We start from the raw sequence: 24,616 nt of genomic DNA, 5'->3' as shown, positions 1-24,616 counted from the left end.
TCACATGACTGTCATCAAGTGTTCCACTCTTAGATTTTTTTTTTCTATCTTTAAAGCCCCACTTGAGATTTGGACATTTTTTTTTGCTCTTTGGCATCCGCTATGATCGTGGGAAGGATTACAGTTACAATAAAATGATGTGTTATAAGCTCATGGACAGCCTTCTATGAGAATTTGTAAACATGGTGAAAATGTGGAGTGACAAGCAGCTGTAAGAGCATATTTTCTCACATAACTCCACTGAAAGAAATAATCATATTAAAATGTTCCAGCTTTCCTAAACACAATAGCTTTTTTTTTCTTTACATTTTTTTAAACAAGTATAGAAAAAAACGAGCTGACTTTGTGTGAAATCAGTGTGAGGTATATTTCATGTAACATATTTTACATTACTGCAATCAGGCAGGGAAATTTTTAAAAGGCTCAAAGTTTCTCAAAACTTTGACATAAGACGCATAAAATTGACCAAACATTTCCAGATAAGCAGAACTTGCTTGTATTTTAGTCTGAAATGGGGGGGGGGGGGTGCGCTTCCTCTGTGAGCCATAAGTAGGTTATATCTTACATTTTAGGCCTTGATATATAGCACGACAGGAATGAACTTGCCGTTCCTGTTAGGTGACGTCCACTATAGCCATTACACAAAGCAGTAAATTATAATGTTTGGAGTGTATTAGCATGTTTAGATAATGTTTTAATAAACAATTCAGTCGAACGCTTGTCCCCCTGATTAATAACCAACACAGAGCAAATGGAGAATTAATCATGATTTTTTATGATCACACACCGCGCATCAGTAAACATGACACAGAGTAAGAGAGCCATTAGTTATTAGTTACTGCCAACAGCAAAACTAACTTTGCACCTTTCTGCCAATCTGAGCTCTTCATCAGTGCAATCCAGACTCATGTTTTTTTTATTATAATCGTACATTTGAAGCTTTTTGTTTTAATCGTTTCCTGTAATCTTTAATAACTTTGCAGCATCTGCCGTGGTGCTTATGGGTTTATTTTCTCCAAACGTTCATTTGTAATGACCTCTTTGTTTTTATCTTTATTTACAATGATAATAGTCTGTTGTTGTCCAGTTATTGCTGTGAGACATGGCACTGCCAAACAAAATTGTATTTCATGCCAAACTGGAATCCAAAGCCGTGAACCGTGGTACCAGAGCCCCCCACCAGGTGCCCCAAGGCAGTTTCAGGCCCTCAAATGTGCATAACAAAGGTTGGTGCACTTCAAAACGAAGAAGGAACACACGGTTTTCAGGTTTAAAAGAAATCTTTAATGTTGCTCTAAGTTTAGAAGAATAAACACCCAAAAAATGACTCTTTAGAAAAGCAGATGGTGGAGGGAGGGCATTCTGTTGCATCACGCTTCAGGATAGTTTTTACTCATATTTTTGGTCTGTGTGTGGTTAGGTTGAAACAACCACACTGGCTGCATTTCTGTTGCAAAGAATTTCATCAGTGGAATAGGATCTTCTAGATGTCCTGACCTATTTAATGGACTTTAGGAAATTACAAACTAAACAAGACAGACTAGAGATACAGTTCTGGCTGGAAAGGACCAATACCTGGTTCTTTCAGGCCTTAAAGTGTTGAATATTTGTAATTGGTCTAGAGATTGGTCAATCTCTGCCATAGCTTCTGAAATCTGTTAACTTTAAGATGAACCTCAGGAATAGCTGTTGCTGTCCATGAGGACAACGTCTAAACTCATTCATTCATGAGTTCAAGCAGGGAAGAGACCATGCAGAACAAGCTGCGCTCGCTGAGCAACCTTGAGAAAAGGTTGGAGGGTGAGGGAGTGGCAAACACAAAAAACAGCAAAGCGTTTGAATAAAACATTCGTTTCTGTTTGTTTTACAGCAGTCATATTTTAAAGCCCAAACAAAGCAGCTATATACTCAGGACAACCTTGTGGGGAAGTGCCATTGCCGTAGATTACAGCAGATAAAGCTTGCTTTCTGTTTTCTGTCATTGCTCTGTTGCACATCTCTAAAACGCATTAAGCTGTAGCCTACAAAAAATTACACTTAGCTTTTGGAAACATGTGGCTGAATGTAGCTTAAAATTACATAAGACCTTACTTTGAGATGAACTATGAAAGAACAAATATAGAACAGCTTGCAAGAGATGTTGATATGTTTACCAGCAACTGGTGGAGGACTTGTCATTCTGGGAACACACCAGTGGAGAAGAAGCTTGCATTGCTTTTCTTATTCATGTGATTTCCAATCATTAAATGTCCCTACATTATAATCAGCCTGTGTTGGGCCAGGCTGACTTTTACACACTTGTGCCATAGTTAGTAAAAAAATAAATAAATAAATAAAGCTGCACATTTTTCTTTTTTTTTTTCCTCTTTTTTTAATCAAATACTAGATATGCTATGATATTACCATTAACTCTGTCTTGGTGTTAGCAGCATTAAGCGAAGGCCAGAGTAAGATTTCACCCAAGATAATAAGAATAATGAACAATTTACCACCTAAGTTTTAGCATCTTGATAAAATTACAGTTCACATGCTGGCTTGGATAATTCAAGCCTCTATAATGTTGGTCTTTGCCGTTTGGGACAAAGTGATGGTGGAATCTGGAACGAGAGGGTGGATGTTGTGGAGAAATGTGCCAGCTCAATGTGTTATCATCCTTAAACCATACGCTTGTGGTTGAAATGTGGTGCAGATGTTCTGGGATTTCTCCATGAGATGAATAAATATTCAGCAAGTCATTTTTTCAGCAGCAGTACACGCAACTATTGTCTGAAATGTACCAACAGCTGTTTGACCTCATCCACTAATGAATCCTCTAAACTCTTTATGGTGGGTGTGGAGGTGAGACAAATGGAAAGTCTGAATCCAGCTGTTGTTTCTTTATGGGATTCCTTTTAACTGCTTAACACAGATTTACCAACCCTCCAAAACATAAATAATTCATGGAGTTTTAGAAGTTACTCAGCATCTTTACAATCCCTTTGTGCTCATGTTTACCTCCTTCTCGCCTTCATCATTTTGTCAAGACTCAACTTTTTTTTTTTTTTAAATCTCACAAAATGAATGAAGATGAGAAGAAATACAGCGGTCCTACATAAAATTATCTCTGGGATAAGGTATTAATTTGGATGCGGAATTAATGTTATTGAGGTAACATCAACAACATCTTTTATTTAATTTAAGAACAGTGGCCAAAGGCAGGCTGCATGTATGACACAAGATATAGATAAAGCTGTGTCTAAATATACCCTGTTTTGACTTTGTGTCACTTGCACCATTTTGAGCTCCTACCTGCAATGCATTCTGGTCTATATTAACCCATCTAGTGACCCATCTAGTGAAAAGTAGTGAGCATCAATGGTCACTAGACAGGTCAATACAGACCACATTTCATTGCAGACAGGAGCTCCTAAAGTATTCTGGTCTATATTGACCCATCTAGTGACTACCGCTTCTCACTACTTATCAAGATGCATTCTGGGTAAATTTTAGTGCACTTCTTTTTTTTCTCTGGACATTTGGACACCCCTAGAAAATGGCGTGACCACTATTTAGGGCGCTAAGTAGGGAGCAGTGTGGACATTCAGACACAGCTTCTGAGTTCTTTAAACTGATCTGACTGGAAAAGCTGACAAAATAATCAGTTTCAACGGCGTGTGAGGTCAAACAGGAATCCATGGTAACTGGACTAAACAACTGGAGGACCTTCGCATATAATCATAAATAAAATCCCTAACAATAATGGTGTACAATGGCAACACTGTGAGGAGAAAAATTCTCTTCTCTGTTGGCATCTTTGAAACATGGTGGTGGTAGTATTACAGCTTGAGGCTGTTTTGCTGCCTTTGGGTCATTAGCCGTGGAAAAATTCTTTCAGAATTATACCAACAAAGTCCAACAGGAAAGCACAAGTACACCACTGAGCACAATGTCAAGTTAAAAATGGGTCAACCAGGAGTATAACAACTTAGAAAACAAGTTGTTTTTCTAAAACACAGTGAAAAAATGAAAGAAAAATAAGATTCACCTTTTGAAATCCTGACATGAATCCAACAGAAATGTTGTGGAAAGAACTTAAAGCATGCAGTTCATCCGAGAAAACCCAACATTAACCTATTAAAGTGGTTCTGTACAAAGTAATGGAAAAATAAACCCTCAAAGCTGATGTACAGGACTGATACGCAGTGATTGAAAGTATGTATTTGTACTTTTACTGTGCAAAGGGGGTCACACCTGATCCTGAAAGCAACAACTCCTGTGCTATAGCCAATAACAATAAATTTGTTGAATGATTTTCTTTATCACAGTTTTGTTTTGTCCCATTTGTTTAATTAAGCAATAGTTCTATACATGTTGCTCATATTTTGAATCATATTCATACACATTGTAAAAAAATCCCCTCATGCTTTCCTGCATGAGAAGTAAGCATGAGCATGAGCTTCACCTTTTCATGGGAGAATTATCAGCAAAGCGATGGCTTGACAGCATTTTCAGTTCTTGCCCCTTATTTCTGTGACTCCAGTCAGCATTATCAGCTATGTGACAAATCAGAATAATTATCATAATCATGTGTATTCTTCATCTGCTAACAGGTAACAATGCCTTTAAGTCACCGGAGGACTTTAAGGTGTCCCTCCCTCTCCGTACAAACTACCTGTACGGACGCATCAAGAAGAGCCTTCCTGAGATGTATGCCTTCACCGTTTGCATGTGGCTCAAGTCCAGCGCCAGTCCTGGCATCGGCACCCCATTCTCATATGGCGTTCCAGGCCAGGCCAATGAGATAGTCCTCATCGAATGGGGGAACAACCCCATTGAGCTTCTGGTCAATGATAAGGTAGGTATTTTATCAAAATCATGCATGGGTGTCATTTCATGATTAACTGCTAGAGCAGAGAAATACTTCCACTGTGCCCTGATTTTTGGAAGAGGTAAGCTCAGAAGATGTTATTCTTTGCCTGGCAACACTGAAGATGTGAAATGCAAATTAGCCACAATGCTAATTAAATACCAAGGATGATTGGTAATGCTTTGTGATGTGAAACAAGTGGGTAGTTTATGTGTGCACATGAATGATACAGTGGAGAAAAGATTCGCTGACCATTTGCTCTGAATCTTTAATTTTGCACCATATAAACATTTAATATGGCTGACCCACATTCCACACATACCCGCGGATAACAGTATTCATTAGAGGACATAGGCTGCCATGTGTGCTAATTCGATGGCCTTATCCCGCTGCTGCTGTCGAAACACTCTCATATTGTGAGCTTTCAGTCAACACAGATGTCCAAACATACATTAATATTTTACAGCATTCATGAGGTAGTTCTGTAATTGTTCCATCAATATAATAACGGATTTAATTTATTTGCGATGGTGCAATTTTCTGTTGAGACAGTGTAATGTAAAAAATAGGGCAATTTCTGTGTATACCCCCCCCCCCCCCCCCCCCCTTCTTCCATGGTCCTGTGTACATTGGGTGTTATTGGCAAAGACAGGTCTTCCCACATTTTCCCCCTTCACCATGCATTATACATATGTTCTAGTCAGGCAGATCAGAGAGAGATGGTGGGAGAAGGGGATGGGAGTGTGGTTGGAAACAGTGAACAGTAAGAAAAGGAGGAAGGGGCAGAAAGAAAAGGGAAGTTTGGCACTGAGAGAGAGTGAAATACAGTCAGATGGAAGGGAGCGAGACAAGGCTGGTGAATATGATGACCGTATGTGAAGCAGCACATCCATGTGCTGAACTTGCTGAGTGGTAACAGGGTCCACTGGGGCACATTGTTTATGCCGTTCATTTGGCTGCATTGCAAGAATGTAGCAGAAAGCTGCCTCAACAGTATTAAAAAGTGCAGTGTTGTCTCCATTTTGTCTATGCTGTTAAGCAGCGAGGGGACGCCTGTTGATACACAGCAACATCTTCATCACAATGTTATCTTCTCGCCAGGAAAGCTATTGATAAGTTCAGGTTTTTTTTTTCTTTCTGCTCCAATGTCAAAAATATGGTCATGGAAGCTCAGTCTTACACTGATAAAGGCACTGCAAGAGTTTTATCAGTGATGCATCCTACCAGCCTACTATAGTCAACATTGAATTTTCTCTGCAAGGTTACATATAATCTGATGCACAAACCTTCAATAATCACGCTGATTTCAAAGTTCAGCGAAACTTTAAGCAGTTCTGAAGAGATTTATGTGTTATTTTGAAACTCATGTGACTGAAGGACTTGTGTTGACATCATAAATAACAACCTTGTCTCAGCTGGTTACAAGCAGATTTAGGATGTTTCTTCTTGCCTTGCATTCCCCACCAGAAACATTTCGCACTGACCTACAGAGGTTGCACACTCCTTCTGAAATACAGCAAAGAATAGAACATGCAAAAAGATCACTTGGATCTTTTCAGGAGACATTTTGACATTTCACAGCATGAACAGGATTTAATATAGCGGCAAATGGTTGCATAACATTTTACTGCCAGTTAATGCTGCTTTTTTTTCTCATGCTGACTTGCTCTGAAATGCCAAAAAAAAAAAAAAAGTATGTCTGTTTTGTGTATTTCTTTTTTTCTTATTCCTGCTGGAACAAACTTTCATTTAAAAGAAAAAGCCTCTTGGGAATAAGCATTTTCATCATGTCACATCTGTGAAACAGCATCTTTGATGTTTTGAGGATGTGATCATTTCTCGTCATTTAGCTGAAGATGAGTGAGTCATAGTATGCCCCGTGGAAATTATCTTTCATTATCAAACACTTTCTTTAGAAATTACCTAAACCTGTTGTCACAGAATTCTCCTACTTAAAAATTCCAAAGCTTCGGTGTGACTCAACTTGACAGACTATAATACCTCCAGTGCTGCTGCAGACACACCACCTGGTGTATTTAATGAGTTCAATTGCCTCCACAACTCCGACTGACTTGAATTTTAGTTTGGGTGACTTCCATCCTCCTTGGTCTGATTGCATCTGGAGCCACATCTGCAACAAGATGTGAGTGTAAAGTAATCCTTTCAGCTCATAATGAAAAGGCTAATGAGCTACAGTGCATGCTTGTAATCTTATGTGTTGCGCTGAATCCTCGTAGGACTGTGATGTCATTGGTTGGTAAAATAACCGGTTGTTTTTCTTTGATCTGCGAACAAAGCAGGAAAGCATGAGAGGACAGAATTTTGCTGCTAGCAATCCGACAGCTTTGAAGGATGTTTTATTCCTTGATGTCACCTGGGTAATCTAAATTTTAAATTCTCCTCAAGGCGCCGTCTTTTTGAAGCTGCGACTCCTCTAATTGCTGTCCTTGTTTCTAATATGCCACAATTACACTCACACCTTGACTCCTTCCATGCCCTTTCCCCTCCGTCCCTGTTGTTGTTCTGCCCTCCCCTCTCTGCCCTCTACAATTTCCTTCCCGACCAGGTGGCCCAGCTTCCTCTGTCGGTTAGTGACGGGCGTTGGCACCACATCTGCATCACCTGGACAACCAGAGATGGTTTCTGGGAGGCTTACCAGGACGGCGAGCGTCTAGGCACCGGAGACAACCTGGCCCCTTGGCACCCAATTAAACCTGGAGGGGTAATCATCCTGGGCCAGGAGCAGGTGAGAACGTAGATATAAAAAAAAAAAGATATAAAAAAAAAAAGTGCATGTGCATGCATGTGTGTGAGGATGTGTATTTTTTTTTTCCCCACACGTCAGTAGGATTCATGTGTGTATTCTACCTTAAGCTCAGTGCCAGAGGCACAGAGCAGGGAGTTGGGGAGAGGAGGCATCAAGGCTCTTCTCACGCTATTGTGGCCCTTTCAGTATGACCTAATTCCTAACTTACTGAACTACTGATTATGGGAACCGAGTTGGCAAGTTATTCCACTGATTAGTTCATGAAACCATGTGTAGACTTAAAAATAACACAGTGACATATGCGTTACCTCTGCTGAGAGACTCACAAAGCATTAGTTTGAAGCCAACAGGGTAGATAGTCCTATAGGTTTCAGCCATAAACTGAAGGTGAAATGGCCGCAGCTTGAACAATACGTGAGACAGAACACCGAATGTGAAAATTACACTGTTACTTGGCTGTTTGTTGAAATTTGAAGAAAATTTATCATCTTGAATCAAAGTCTGATACATATCCCTAAAAAAAACTTTTTTTTTTTTACAAAATCTGTTCTGTTTCTCCACTAAAGGACATCGTTGGAGGCCGTTTCGATGCGACCCAGGCCTTTGTGGGCGAGCTGAGCCAGTTCAACATGTGGGACAGAGTACTGCGGCCCGTGGACATCATGGGTTTAGCCAATTGCTCCGCTTACATGCCCGGGAATGTGGTTCCTTGGATTGATGCAAATGTGGAAGTGTTTGGCGGTGCAAGCAAAGCTGCTTTGGAAATCTGTGAAGACCGTGCTTTTGATTCCTAAAGGATGCAGCACGAGGAATCTAGGATGGCTGCAGGGATCTAGAAGCTGTTTGTGTTGACTCTTGCTTCTTTCAAATCCCAAAGGCAAGAATAGCAGTGCACCATTTTAACATAGTCATATGGTGTGACTGCATGGTCTCAAATACCCTGTGTAATGGATTTACAAGTTCTCGTGTCCATTCAATATGACACCTGAAGGCGCTCAAGGAGACGTCATTTGAGAAAGATACTGTATGCTGTTGCATCAGGCTGCTGCAACGATATGATCTGCTGTCATTTTGTGCTTTTTTTTTTTTCCCCCCCTTCTGTAGCTCAGCTGTCATTTGACTGTTCTTTGAAAACAGCTCTTCTCGGTTGCATTTCTTATGATGACAACACTGCAGTGTATTCCTTGTTAATGTGAGCTCAGAACAGGCTTTGATGTGCTTTAGAAAAAACTGTGGTCGAACACTACACGCTGCGAGCTTTCTTGCTGCTTCAAGAGAAATGAGATGCAGAAGAAGACGGGCGGTCGAAGGTGGATGTGGTTGAGGTGGATGCTCATGAGTTTAAAGTGGACGACAGCATGCCTCGCTGTTGATCTGTTGAGGCATCCAAACCTGGCAGGTTGTCTAAATATTATGCATGAGCTCGGGCAGTGAAGTTAGGATCACCAGTGACGTTGCATGCTTCCTGTCAATCCTCAGAGTGAATGTGGTGCGCCAAAACCCACCGATGCGGTGCTGACATTACATAAGACTGTGTGTGTGTGTGTGTGTGTGTGTGTGTCTTGCGTGTAAAAAGATCAGAGATTATGAGAGCAGGACATTTTCATTCTTGTAAATCTATGCTTAATACCTCACTGCCCCTTGAGCAGCTGCCATGTCCCAAACAGCTTTGTGGACGGGCTGGCTCTGCTCAGGTTAATAGCAATGTCGGACCGCTGCCCAGGACTGGCAAATCAACAGAGCTGTGAACGCCAGCTTGAGTGCTCAGTGAGGGCAGGGCCTGGGTCTGACCCTCAAGGACAATCCTTAATTCCTCATGTGGGTAGTAATTATTCATGTTTATGAATGAGAGAGGCAGCGAGCAGTCCTGATCCGCCGGTATTTCTCTCAGCTACGTTTGTCATCTGATCACATATTGAGCCTCAGAAGGGAAGCTCAGATAGGAGCAGCTCTCTGTGACATTATAAATGTTGCTATTAGATGCAGTTTGTCTTAATTTCCACACACTGGATAAGAAGAAATGTTTTGATCCATGGATGTTATGTATTTTTTAAAAGCTTTTTGCAGCTTAGCTAAAGTTTGTTATTGATGTCGGGACGGATATTTGTTGAAATGTTTTTGGGTTTTTTTTTCTAATTTATTCCTGAAAGAAAAAAATAAAATGGAAACAACAGACATTCACTTTGGTTTTCCACCCCGATTTGTTTTCCCCTTCTTGGAATTCCCAAATAATACATAATATATATATATTTATATATATATATATATATATATATATATATATATATATATATATATATATATATATATATATATATATATATATCTTCTATTCACATTTTAAAAGGCTAATATGCAGTAGGCTACTTGACAGCACAGAATGTTACAAAAGTGAATATATGAAGGGAAGTCCACCCTTGACAGCTTAAGGATTTGTTAACATGTTGTGATTGTTGTTTTGAGTGTCTTTGTTAATGATGTTTTAATGTGAAATCGAGTCATTTCTTTCCTGTAAAAATAGTTGTTTTGTTTTTCCCTTTCCTGCTCCCGATTCTTGTATATGAGCAGGACATTGTTTAAAGAAAAAAAAAAAAGTCAGGAGTACTAAAAATGCATTGTTTAAATGGTGAATGGCCTTCGTGAGAACCATATGTGCTTTTTTGCTTGTGGACAACTAAAATGTTTTGTCAGCTTTTGTAGAACACCTCCCTAACAGCACAGACAATTCGGGGAACAAAACCAAGCAAGGTGTCTTTTCAAGTTTTCTTCATGTGCAGTTTCATCTCAAGTCTTTTTTTTTTTTTTTCACCTTTTTTTTTTTTGCCATAAAACAAATGTCCTTTTGCACCCAATAAAAAGTCAACAAGTCTCAGAGATGTGACTTGACTCAGCAACTTAATCAAGTGACAGAATAACTGAACAGCTGTTTGAACAGTTGAAGCATGTTTTATTGAATTTTCATTGCGTTGCATTAGTGATGAACTCCGAGTGGAGTGTACCTCTGCCGAGGTCACCCACGGTTCTTCGTGTAAGAGTGCTGTGCTTTAACTTAACTGAGCTAACTTTTTTCACCCTCTAATGTCACGTTTCTGCTCATGTTCATTCTAATGAAGATGCAGATATTTGTCCAGTTGGTGGCCATATCATTTGTGGAACTACTCACAACACACAAGGTAGTAGATGTCCTCATCTGGACAATGGAACGTTGTCAGCAGAGGAGAAATCCTTTGGATTGGCTAAAGTCCAGGTGGAAATGAAAAAATCTGCCCATGCGGATTATGAGAGCTGCTACAATGTAGGACACTGTGAGTCTTCTTTTCTCTCCTTGATGCTGTGCGTTGACGCTTTTGCAAGTGCGTTGGTGGAGATGCACCACGGGGAGCCATATTTTTTAACAGGACAACAATCTGAGGTTCCCTATAGATAACTTGCAATGTGAACTATGTGTTATGACCTATTTATTTATTCATCTTTAGGGGGTGGAGACATAATCTAACTTTATTGCATTGCTGCTGTGACACTGCACACCCTGATGTTCTACAATGTTAAGTACAAATTAATTATGAAAGTGAACAATCCAACTTGCTTTTAAATAAATGATAAATACACTAGTTTGCAAAGTGCATATTGTATTTTTTTTCTTTTAAGATTAAAGTGAAGAAGTTTGCAACAGAATGAATGTTGACTATTTATGTGTGGTTCCTCATCAAATCATTTATGGAAAAAGTTATAAAAACATAAAACTGCACAGTTTGTTTAATTTCTCGCTCCAACTGTGTTCCATTTCCAATTTATCATGCTTAGTCATGACAGTTCTTAAAGAGAGCTTTCACAAGTTATACACACACTGTGTTTTAGCGATTCCTGTTGCCAATGGGAAAAAAGGTTGTTTAAAACCTCCTGTGATGACTAGTACAACACCTCAGCCAAAGTGTAGGTGGATAAATGACATTTTTGACTAATGTAGACGCCGTGCTTTGACATGAAAAAAAAAGTGTCAAACAAATGTACATCACGTGTGATTTGTCTGGTTATATTATATGCTTCAAGTCTTTGTGTGTAGGACTTAAGGAGGGGGGTGGTTATTGGCACCAATGCCACTTACTATTTGTAAATGTAAGTATTTTTATAATCAAATAATCACATACAAATACAAGTAATTGTGTTTTCATTATTTAGAAAAAAAACAGTTGTATGGTTAATACACTTTTGCTGTGTCTTGTTTCCAAAGTAGCCCAGAATGGACATAAAATACTCTGAGTCTTAGGTGAGTCTTATGAATTTTAAGCAGCCCCTGCCGTTTCCTGCCTATTCATACTTAATGCCGCTTTGTCAGAAGTGTTTCACATCACAAAACAGTACAGAAGGAAGCCTTTAGCATCTGTTTTCAATGTGACAGGAAAACATAATGAGGCTGTTTGTTTTAAATCGTCCATCTCTCTTTTCCTAAACTTACACAAAAGTATTTTTTTGTGCGTAAATAGACAGAAATATTATGCAGTTTAAACCTTAACAAGTGAAAGTTCAAAGCAAGTAATAAAAGTGAACAAACAAACACAATAACACATGGTTTGATCTGCAGTTTCAGGTCCTGCAGCTCTCCATCTCCTCATGTCTTTCCTCTGCATTCTTCTGATTTGTTCACATTGTAATCCATCCATCCATCCATCCATCCATCCATTCATCCATCCATCCATCCATCCATCCATCCATTCATCCATTCATCCATTCATCCATCCATCCATCCATCCATCATCCACCCATCCATCCATTCATCCATCCATCCATCCATCCACCCATCCATTCATCCCTCCATTCATCCCTCCGTTCATCCATCCATCCACCCATCCATTCATCCCTCCGTTCATCCATCCATCCATCCATCCATCCATCCATCCATGCATCCATCCCTCCGTTCATCCATCCATTCATCCATCTATCCATCCATCCATCCCTCTGTTCATCCATCCATCCATCCATCCATCCATCCATCCATCCATGCATGGTATGAGAGTAACTTGTAGTGTCTTCAGACAGAGAGGTATTAACGGTGCCACCGACCGAATGTGTTGTTCTCTAAATGCATCTGATGCATCTCTACATGTATGTAAAAAGAAATGTTGCCTGACTATGAGTCAGATGATGTTCTGAATGTGAAAACCCACAGAAGCCAGCATCATTGTCGCTTTTAACATCAGAATTAAAAGAGACTACATGTAAGAGTACACAAAATGTTGCTCCTCAGCTCACAAACTGAGTTTAGCCTTTGCATGATGCCTTATGCTTTAATTGCAATTGTTGTTCCTCAGGTCTCTTGACTGTGGATAAGACGTTAGCACACAAACGGTGGAAAATCTAAAAGAGAGGAGAATTGAACAAAAGGCTTCATTTGCAAATTTTACAGATACCATCCGTCTCTTCGACAGAAGTGCGATTCCACAGGATGAACAGCTTGTGTTTGTGCATCAGCGTATATGGGCTTGTGGCTTAAAGTTTTGTTAGTGTCCTGAGTCTGAAGAGTGGATTTGTTCCAGTTATTGAGTTTTTCTCCCATTGGAGTCGAGTTTGGAAGGGAGATTGCTAGCTAGCACATTCCTGGAGGCCTTGTGAAGAAATGAGATTAGCAGCAGCTGCAGATGTAATGATAATGGTACATCACCACAAACAAATTACCAGTTCAGTCGAGGTGCTGCCTTGTCCATGTATTTATTGCATCTGACTGAGTAGTGACAGTGAACGATTACTTTTATTGGAGTTCTCCTTCATGTCAATACACCTCAGTGTTTTGAATTATCTGGCTTTTCAGTGGTGCCCAAGGTTGTGCTAAAGTATTTGAAAACACATGATTGAAAATCAAATCAGAGTGAATGTTTTTGGTTATCAGAGGGTACATACGAGGGGTTGTGGAGCTGGGTGCGTAAAGGAGGGTAGAATTAAAGTGTCAGAGTGCTCCCATCACTCAGTTTTTTACACGCAATGTCCCCGATGGAGCCCCAAAGAGTGAGTGCTGCGAAGATTGTGAGAAAAACAAGTTTTAGATGTAAGCTGGAAGAACTTTGGCTTCGTAATTAAAGCCTGCACAGAAAGCAAGACTCTCTAAGGATTTTGAGAACTGCTGTTTTCTTGGATGTCACAGACTGTTAGCGAGACCCACAAAGCCCCTTCAGCCTTTATAAAATTATGCATTAAAACAGCTACATTCTGTTCCTTCCCCCGGTTTTGTTTGGCAGATAAGTACGCTGTCTGTTTTTAATGGCCTAAGACAATGTGTTGCCTCCTTTAAGATCACTTGAAGACAATGACAAAAAAAATAGTTTCAATGTTCAGTTGTGAATAATATAAAATATTCATAGCTTTATAAGATTAGCAAATCATCGCATTCTGTTTTATATACATATATATATATATATATATATATATATATATATATATATATATATATATATATATATATATATATGATCTTTTTTTTTTTTGCCAACCTGCTGAATAAATAAAACCTGCTGAATAAATAAACACAATCATAATTTCACAAAAGTTGTGTACAATGTAAAATATACAGAATAAACCAAATGCAATGATTTCCAAATCTTATAAACCAATATTTTATTCACGACTAAACATAGAAAACATCTCCAGATAATGATCACACTTTTGTCAGGTACAAGATTCTGGTTGGGTTTCTTGGTGCTCTGACGTGTTTTCAGCTAGTTGAAGGTCTGGACTGCAGGCAGATCATAACAGAACCTGGACTCTTCCATTATAAAAGCCACACTGTTGGAAAATTTTTAGTATAGGGTTAACATTGACTTGCTGAAACATGCCAGACCTTCCCTATTAAAGACATTTGCTGCCCTGAGCTCTTAATTTAACTTTAAGCATTTACACTATCTTTTCCAGAACTTTCCAATTTCATAGGCGCTGATTAATCACATAGCATCAAAGCTGTCTTTCGATCAATCTAAAGGTGGACAGTCTTCGTCCTGTTTAGTCAATAAATGAGGCAACCGTGCTAATGAAAAAAGAAATATCCAATTTTTAGTTTGTCTGAACAGTTTTCTACTTTATTGAAGTATTTTAAGTAAGCTTTGTCTCACAAGGATGCCAACATATCTGGATTAAGTCCACGCTGAATGATAGACTATCAGCCTGCAGTTATGACTGGCATAGGGAGCTGTGTACTAATAATTATTTTCGTGACTTTGAGTTTTGAGTCCTAACTTCTGAGTCGTGACCGGTATCAAACACAAGATGATTTATTATTTTATTCTGAAAAATGTCTTTCACTAGTTTAAATGTTTTTTAGGTTTTATGCTTTGTTTATAAGATAAGCAATCTCTTTTAAATGTAAAAAAAAAAAAAAAAAAAAAAAAAAAAAAAACCATGCTATTATTATTATTATTATTATTATTATTATTATTATTATTATTATTATTATTATTGTTATTATTATTATTATTATTATTATTGTTGTTGTTGTTGTTGTTGTTGTTATTATTATTATTATTACTGTCAATCGTTTTACTTATATTCAGTTAGCAGTGTAATAAAACTTAAATACTGTTTTAAGGTAATATTAGCAAAATAGTAGTGAAGACAGAGATCAGGGAAGGATTAGTAACTTTATTGATACAGGAGAGGAAATAGCTGCGGTATGACAGTTTGCAATGTCTCCTCTATGAAGATCAAAGAGCTTTTAGTTGCTCGATGGAGATTTTAATTTAGCTCTATTCTGTTAAGCAACTATTTTCAAGCACCATAGAAAAGCATAAAACTGTCAGTTCGCATGTTCAGATTGGGCTCGAGGAAAGCTCAATTTACAACCAGAATATAAAATGTTTAACCCAAGTATATCCAGTTCTGAAATCTTGTGTAATTCTCCATTTCTGAAAATGATAGTGACTATTTATGTATGTACAAGTCTCACTTAAACCTGTTTTCCCTCTCAAATAAAAGCACAATCTCTTTTTTTATCAAAGCTTCTTGTACCAGTGTGGACTGTAAATTAAAATATGCCTGTATGTGTCTTTGGACAAGCAACTAAGCATCAGAGCTAAACGTTTCCAAATGTAAATATATATGCTTTATTATATATCTGAAAATTGCCATTCATTACCTATTAAATTACCTGCGTTTTTTTTTTTTTGTTTTGTTTTTTTTTTTTTTTTACAATTAAACTGCTTTAAATTTTGAGCCATGTGAAAGTTTTTCTTGTTGAAAGGTTTTGTATAATATTTAGAAACAGATTTTCACAATGTCTGTCGGGGAGGATGAAGCAGGTAGAAAGGATAAAGGAGGGAACCCAGAAAACCTTTAATTAAACAAAATTAAATATTCTGCAGTTGTATGAAAATTCATGGTGTAAAGCAGCAACTTGCAAAATCTAAACACTATGGAAGCAAAGCAGAAGCAAGAGAGGCATGAAGTCTGGCATAGAGCAAAAGAAGTTTCATTCCCAATGAGGGAAGAAATGACTAAACCCATGCAGGTGCAGTCATTGCAAACAAGGGCCAGATGAGTGGAGAGAGCAGACAACAAAACAAAGCTCAGAAGAAAAAAAGGAAAGAGACAAAGGGAAATATACAGGACAAGAAACAGAAAACCACAAATGAATTTAAAAAAGCTTGAAGGAAAACATGGAACATAAACATGAAAACCTTAAAATAAATGATAAAAAATAAACACGATCATAACATGATCATTCACAATAAGCATAGATCTACAATTTTTGTTTGCATTATATACTGTATTTTTTCTACATTTGTATGAATTGCTGTAACTTCCATGATTGCCTGCAATATATAAAGACATGACATGTCATGACATGAATTTGCAGCTGCAGAGGACAACATGGTTCTGGGGGGATAGTATTTTTAATAAAATAAGAACACCTTAGTGCTTCTAAGTGGTATTTTTGAACCACTAATTGAACAGTGAATCATGTTTAACCCAAACTACAGATTTTGTGTAATTTAACCAGAAAAAGTAAACTTTTGTTTTCTGGGATAAGCACTGTAAAAAAAATAAATAAATAAAAAAAAAAAACAATTCAATGTCTTTGTTTCTGGCAGGGAAAAAACAAAGTGGCATGTCATCCAAAAGAAAAAAAACACAACAAAACAAAATGTCAGGTTGTTTCATCGTGTGTTCAGTTGTATTCTGGTCCGATCTGGTGACTGGCCTGATCTTTAAAGATGTTGTAATAGAAAATTATCAACATTAAGTCAAATATTCCCACTAAAACTTCTCCCAGCCTTTTTGCTCTCAACATCAAAATAAGACAACTCATGAAAATAAAACTTTTTTGTTGTTATTATTGGAACAAAGTCAAGCAAGTAAGACAATATAAGTGACCACATTTTAATGACAGTCACTCAAGACAGAAACATGATTACAATAAATCAATTCTAGAGATCCATCACTTCATTATCTGCTGTTGATTTCTGGGATAAATTCCCAAAGTCACCCAGTAATAAACTAGACATGTGACTCTTCATGATCCCTTTATCTTTGTGAAATCTAATCAGATGTCAGTGGCTTGCCTTCCCCCAAACGGACCGTGGATAAGTGTATTATCTAGATCATTCCACTGCTGCTAACAAAATCACCACCAGCCAGCATTTCCCTCCCCGAGAGATGAACCCATCCCCTCCACCATAGCTGTCAGAGCATGTGCGCACACATCCATTGCTTGTGCGATTAAGCCCCACGCTCCACTGACATTAGCAGATCATGTGGCTTTCATCAGGAAAGGGATTTAGGGACAAAAAAAACATAAAACCTTTTTTTTTTTTTTAAATATATCACAAGAGCATAAATCCACACAAGTTCTAAATATAGAGCTTTAATGTTTGCGTACTATTTTTAAAATTGAACTTCCTGTCCTGTCCCCTCTGGCTAGATATAAGTCCTTCCTGTTTCTGCACCAGACTCAAGTTTATTACTTGACTCAGAACAAACGGCAGACAAGAGGCTGCAGGTTGATGAGACAGATGGGGAACATGGTTGAGTATGTTTCACTGAACAGCCGGAGTAAAACAATTGCATGAGCCAGAAGTATGAGCTTTTGGCACAGAGGAAGCAGATGGGATCTGCAGAGTAACTGTTAGCATGGAAAATAACCACCTATGTGTCAGAGAGCTGTGTGAGGAGAATGATTATGATACGGTAAGAATGAGTCAGCCTCGTTGCCAAGGTCGATCTCTTCAACCATGTTCCTCCTGTGGACTCCACGTGGCTGTGACAGCGTTTGTAAGGTTGGAGTTATGCCCTCACATGGGCTTAACAGAGGAGAAGTGGACAGTCAATCACAAGTTTATGTTCATTCTTTTTCAAAACTTCCTTTTGTGAAAACTGTGAAAGACTGGATAGATTCATGACTGAATTATGTGTTCACTCTGCTACTATGAAACTGCTGGCTTGTACAATATATAGTTTACACTTTTAGCCGTGGACAGCTAGCAATTTTCAGCAAATATGCATAAATCCCAAAAGCTAATGCAGTAAATCACATTGCTGAATGGTTTCTTGTTGTACAAGAAAGTTCTTTTTGAAAAGAACATAATGAATAGCAGTTGGCATCATTAAGTAATCAATATGTTATATATTCCGTGAGCAGGACAGCAAAATGCTATTGATATGCAGGGCGGAAAGATGTTTAGGTGCTGCCAGGCATTTAATGCAGGCTTGGTTTGTGTCAAGGAGCCCATTGTTCACCTGAGTTAGATGACTGATTGCAAAGGGAAGTAATATGACTCATTGTGCCAATGTCCCAAAAGTTTCAAGGTTGTGCACATCAACAGCAGTAAATTTTGCATAATTGAGGAGGCCAGGTCTCTACAAGTCATTTGTCGCGAGACTGTGACAACAAAAGCAATCTTTTTTCCCTCTAACAGCATTTCCTGCACTAAATTCGGCTAGATGTGAACATGGACATATGGTTTATGAATGCCATTTTATTGTTCCGACCCAGCTGGAAGCAAAGTTTAAGGCAACCATTCTGGATTAAAATGGATAGTTTGACATTTTAGATGTTAAGATGCAACTGTCAGCACTGTGCATTAAAGACAGAGTTATAACTACTAGCTAGTTGCCTCACCAAAAGGTAGCACAAAGTTTAAGAATTAAGTATGTCTAGCAGATACAAAAAGATCCCACAAGCACTTTAACAGTTAAACTGTATTTCATTTTGTCAATTTATTAAATAAAAAATGTATATATAAAAGTCACTAAAAGTCCACAGTAAAAGGCTTGTGAAAGCATCTTTTAAGAGCTTTTCCCTCTTCCTGAAGAAGAAGGAGTACTGCTGTACTGATTAAACAATTAAAACTACTATATTCTGTGAATTTGTGTGAATTTTTTCCGTTTTAAAGACGCAGCACGTAAATTTCTGACCTTGAAACTGAGCATTCCGGACTTGTTCGATGACACAGTGGCATCTATCATGTGCATTTCTGGAGCTGCTGCTGCCCAGCAGCGATGCAAGGCTGAGAAACCGCACTATACTTTCTAATCTGGGACGCTGCGTGGTGTTGCAATAGAGTTTTTCCTTCCTGTTAAACATAGGAAGGTAAAAACGTGGTTGGTCTTCTCAGGGGCGGGGTTTTCTCTCCTCGTGTCAGTTTATTTTCTCCTTACATGAAAATACGGAAATAATACAGGAAAATAAAAATACGGGACGACGTCGGGAAACAGGGAAAAATAAGGTAGTTTCCCGGTCAAAACGGGATTCTTGACAGCTTTGCATAAGATCATCTTTAGCAGGCTGAAGAGAGCTAACAGGTCAGGCAGGATGCAAGATGAATGCCAAATAAGCCGTTGATAGGGGACATGTGACAGGGGAGATGGCAAAAGTTCTGTAGTGTGTCTTTAAGGTGGTTAGGCAGAAATTTTATTGCCAAACAGATCCAGAATAGTTTCTCCTAGTCCTTTCTGGCTCTGCTGGAAAGTTCCCTTCTTGTTGAAATATGTTTTTGCTCTCCACTGTCACCCACCCATGCATGTTCAGGATGGGAGATGTGTTTGGTGGATTATTTCACCCCTTTTATAGAACCGTTTTGTGTTGTACGTCTCTAGAAAGCCTGATTAGTCACCTTTACAATGAGGTATAACTTGACAGATGATGCTTCTGTGAAATGAGTAACAACATGTGGGTAGTGGCCTCAGACAATGCGTCAACATCTCCTGCAGTATTCTCCTGGTGGCATTTACTTCTGCTTTGAATCCTGCAAGGCGTGTTTCAGTCACAGATGTATGACAAACATCTGATCGGCATCTAAGTGACAGAAAGACATGTCAATATGAGATTCTGGAGCCAGTAATGATCCTATATCTCCAGAATCTGTGACTTAACTCCGACTTCCACAATGACACTTCCCCACAGAGTACATCATTATCATCAGTATCATCACGGAGTACATCCAGAGTTTGGGAATAAAGAAGATGGAATGACCTTCCATGAGTCCAGACCTTATCCTAATTTATGGAATCAGCGCGATCATGCCAGCAACCACCCCGACTGACCCTCCATTGCAACAACTCCTGACTGAGGAATCAGAAGATATCACATCTCACAGCGAAATGTCAACAGGCTAGTAAGCGGAATTAGGAGGTGGTGCCAGGCTTCCACAGGCTATTAACATCCCTGACAGTCTACAATTAAGAAGGTGTGAAAATGGCCAATGTGTGTTCTTTCCAAATTACTGTGGCAGAATGCAACCATTTAATCCCTCAAGGAACCCAAAAGAAGAGGGAAAAGCAATGGGAGAATATTGCAGAGCATTTTAGCACTATTTTTGGAGGTGCTACCTTCACATATAGCTATGCTGCTCATTTCTACAGATACACATTCCTTGTATGTTATACTGCATAGTAAGTGTGACAAATCAGACTTTCCATTACTGTATAATACAATGCCAATTACTATTATTAAAGATGAGAAATAATTAATCAAACATTACTTCAGAATTTTTTTTATGAATTGGCTTTATATGAAGCCATTTTTTATAAATTGTAATTGAATTATACTTGGATTGGAGTGAATTTTCTTGATATATAATTGGATTTAACTTTTTTCAGAGCCTTTGAGATGACATTGTCAGGAATTGGTGTTATACAAACAACGTTTAAACTTTATTTGAACTAACAAGGCAAAACAAAATGGATTTAAACAGACTGTCATATAAAGAGAAACTTTATTTCTCCTGCCTCATTTTCATTTATCTTATGAGCTAAAAATTATTTTAGAAAGCATTACATGTGGCATCTCTCATTCACTCCCATGGGATTTATGGATTAAAGTCACATGGTACGCTTCTCAAAGGGCCACTGAAGGATATTACATTATTTCAATTGCAAAGTAAATCAGCATGAAAGGTTATTATAAGTATGTACATCCTGTATGTTTAATGGGAAAATTCAGAAGAATAAACAATTCAATTCAATAAAACTTTATTTATATAGCGTCAAATCACGGCAATGCCATCTCAAGACGCTTTACAGACAGAGGGGAAAACATAATGAAGGCCAATTCATAACAGCCTATATAAGGAAACCAACAGATTGAGTTGAGTCCAACTCAATCTCCCATCCTGAGCAAGCACACTGGCGACAGTGGGAAGGAAAAAACTCCCTTTTAACAGGAAGGAAACCTCCGGCAGAACCCGGCTCAGGACAGGCAGCCATCTGCCTCTGCTGTGTGGGGGGAAGAGGACAGAAAGACAACAGACAACAGGAACTGCTACTCCCGGCCAGGGAGACCTGCTGAGACAGGAGACATACATGTTAATGATGCAACACTGTTATGGGGGGGGGGGGGGTAAAAGAAAGAGATAAAGAGAAAAAGAAAGAAGCTCAGTGTATCAGGAAATGTCCCTCAGCAGTCTAAACCTATAGCAGCATAACTAAGGGATGCTAACCATCCCTAGCTATAGGACTTATCAAAAAGATAAGTCTTCAGTCTAGTCTTAAAGGTGGGGAGGGTGTCTGCTTCCCTAACACTAACTGGGAGCTTATTCCATAGGAGAGGGGCCTGATAACCAAAGGCTCTGCCTCCTGCTCGGCTCTTTGAGACTCTAGGAACCACAAGTAAGCCTGCAGTCTGCGAACGAAGTACTCTGCTTGGTATATAAGGAACAATGAGGTCTTTGATATATAGTGGTGCCTGGTTGTGGAGGGCTTTATATGTAAGGAGAAGGATTTTAAATTCTATTCTAGATTCAACAGGCAGCCAATGAAGAGAGGCTAAAACTGGAGAAATATGATCTCTCATGCTGGTTCTGGTCAGGACTCTGGCTGCAGAATTCTGGATCAGCTGAAGGCTTTTCAGGGCATATTTAGGACAGCCCAGTAATAGAGAGTTACAGTAATCTAGTCTCGAAGTAACAAAAGCGTGAACCAGTTTTTCTGCATCACTCCGAGACAGAATGTCCCTAATTTTGGCTATATTACGTAAATGAAAGAAGGCTGTTTTAGTAACCTGCAGCTGGTATACTTCTGAAAGAAAATACATCAGTCTTTACTTAGTGTGCATGGTGTTATGGCCGGGCAATGAATCATTCTCAGCGTCATGGGAAGTAGGACAGAATGCAACTCAACAAGACAACAACCCAACTTAAAGTTCGTGGAGATGGCAACACAAGCTGAATCTCCTGCTTATAAAGTAAATAATGCAAACTCAACTTATTCCCTTCATGAATTTGTCATGTTTCTAAGCTGTAAAGCATGAGCTGTCTGGTTCTTGTACTGTATTTATCATAAGCTGCGTAACACACGTTTAACAGAACGTTAGTATTACACAAATAATGCAAAGCTTCTTTTGTCAGCCATAAAAGCAGATTTAAATTGTGCTGCAGATACAGAGGGATTAGGAAGGTGTAATTAACCCAGATACAAACCTTGAGTATTTAGAGAAGGCATCAAGATGACAGAGACGGCAATTAGCACGTGCGTGTGCATGTGTTGGTGTGTGAGGAGCCTTCAAACACACTGAGCCAAGGTCCCCGTGCGCACAGCTTTGTATCTTAAAATGACAGTTCTCGTGTCATTCAGACAAGATTCGTAGGCGAGATGTCTCTGTGCTGCATTACGAGTTTCTGCAGCTTTGAGATGTTTGTTGTGATCAAAAATGTCTTGGTTCTACAAGGAGCTTGTGAAAGCTTATGAAATCAGTGTTCATGCTAATGGCTGCTGCTGTCAGGCATGGAGTAGAGTTTCTTAAAGAATGTTTGTTTGGAAGTATGAATGGGAATTTAATCCCTACTTGAGGATGCAGGGTGTGGCGTACGGAGCAACGTTTCTCCTTTGCGGCGAGAGATTAATTTGTGATCTGAGGCATTTCTAAAATTGATTAACTCAAGAAGGTTTAAGCAACAGGTCAAGAGACGGTGTCAGATTGGTTACTGACACATTTATGGCTGCGTAGGAGGTTTCATCAGAGCGTATACACAAAAACGCCACTTGCAAACTTCAAATTCAAGCTCTTATCAGTCTTAACCAGTCATCTGATGGGTAGCAGGGCAAGTTATTGCTGATGCAAGGATCGTGGCTGCTGTTTTGTCAATATTTTGTGGTGTCAGTGAAACATGGAGAGCAGCACACACTCCAAGGGGACCTCAGTTTCACCCAACACAACTAATCTGATGAGTTGTGGTGCCTGACATCCAGTCTGTTATTAAATTTGCACGCACTGCAGACCACAATATCAGCTGGAGCAAACAATCGCTGCTGAGATACCCCCGGATGCACAGGCGTCTTTAGTCATGTATTTGAGGTGGGAACTTGTTTATGATTCTGTGCTGTGAGATCATTCCAGAAGTCCAATTAAACTATTTACAACTCCAACCCTTCTCTTACTTTTACTGATTTATTTTGTTCACAAGTGTATAAAGGGCTGAGACTTGGTCCTGCAAAAGCTATATTAGTCAGTAAATGCTAAACAAAATGGCAGGTTTGCAACTTATTTGCTCTTTGCAGCATACGCCACATCAGATCTGTGCCTGCAGTCTCTTGGTATATTATTGAAGAATACCTGAGCAGATGACTCAGCGGTTTGCAAAGCAGCAGTTTTCTCCTCATGAGCATAAAATTTCACACTTTACTTCTTATCACTTCAGAAAAAGAATGACTTCAGACATATGCTTGTGCCACATAAGAATGACAAAATGGTCATTTGCTCATCTGTGACAACTACAGTTTTGAATAATTTTAGTCAGCCATAAATCTCCTCATACACAAAGGCATTTTCATTTATAATTATTCTCTTACTCAAGCATTCCAAACTTCCTCCAGGCTCCAGTAAATCATCAAGTGGAGTTTTATTCAAGTTCTATCCTCAAGATCCCTGATTTAGCATCTAAATGTGATTGTCAGCGCTCAGAGCCTGGAGTTTACCTATGATTTGCACCATGTGAACAGCGGAGCTGAGGAAAGACTGCAGGACACATGCATTTCTGCTAAATTTGGCTCCTCTTCTTGTGCTTTAGTTCTTTTGAACCTTCAGTTTTGCACATGGAGAGCATGTTGTGATGAAGCTGTTATATAAAAACACTGATGAAAACAGAAATTAGCTGTTTAGCCTCAGGACCTCACTTTGCCCAACAGATAAGAACTAGATTTATGATCATACTTGGTAAAGTAATGAGCTGCAGCACTGCAGCTCCATCGGGAGATAGCATCCAGGCTCCAGGGTCGGTCGCAATGGATGAGCATAATGAAGTGTTTTGTACCTTTACCTTCTTCAGTTTAATTCTATCCTTGCACTATTTTAAGAACAGTATGACTGACGTCAATGTGCCATAAAGAGTTTGGGAGCATGACAGCTGAAATAAATGCGCAGGTACAGTTGTTTAGATTAGCAGCATAAACCACAAAGTTGCATACCATTTTCAAGGGCAAAAAGCACATTTTAAACCATCGCTATTGTCTACACACCACTTCATTGCTGGGAAAAAATATGGCTGACGTGAAAAAGAGGTGGCCTTGCTTTATCCAGCAGAAGCAGCTTC

The 24,616-nt window shown here is 38.9% G+C and overlaps 1 protein-coding gene across 1 annotated transcript in view; it reads left to right on the top strand.

Moving 5' to 3' along the window:
- LOC306765953 (neuronal pentraxin-2-like) overlaps nucleotides 1–8,407 on the top strand; it is a gene marked incomplete at both ends in the record, with an annotated part of 11,967 nt that extends 3,560 nt beyond the window's left edge. The window contains 3 exons of the mRNA XM_079253500.1: nucleotides 4,590–4,834; nucleotides 7,413–7,592; nucleotides 8,180–8,407. Of these exons, the coding sequence (XP_079109626.1) occupies nucleotides 4,590–4,834; nucleotides 7,413–7,592; nucleotides 8,180–8,407 (653 nt within the window). The remainder of the gene's footprint in view (nucleotides 1–4,589; nucleotides 4,835–7,412; nucleotides 7,593–8,179) is intronic.
- Nucleotides 8,408–24,616: the final 16,209 nt, after the last annotated feature.

This window comes from Telmatherina bonti, assembly GCF_933228915.1.
Source record: "Telmatherina bonti genome assembly, chromosome: 14".
NCBI lineage: Eukaryota > Metazoa > Chordata > Actinopteri > Atheriniformes > Telmatherinidae > Telmatherina > Telmatherina bonti.
The sequence above is the reverse complement of the archived record's forward strand: the minus strand, read 5'-3'. Positions and strand labels throughout refer to the sequence as shown.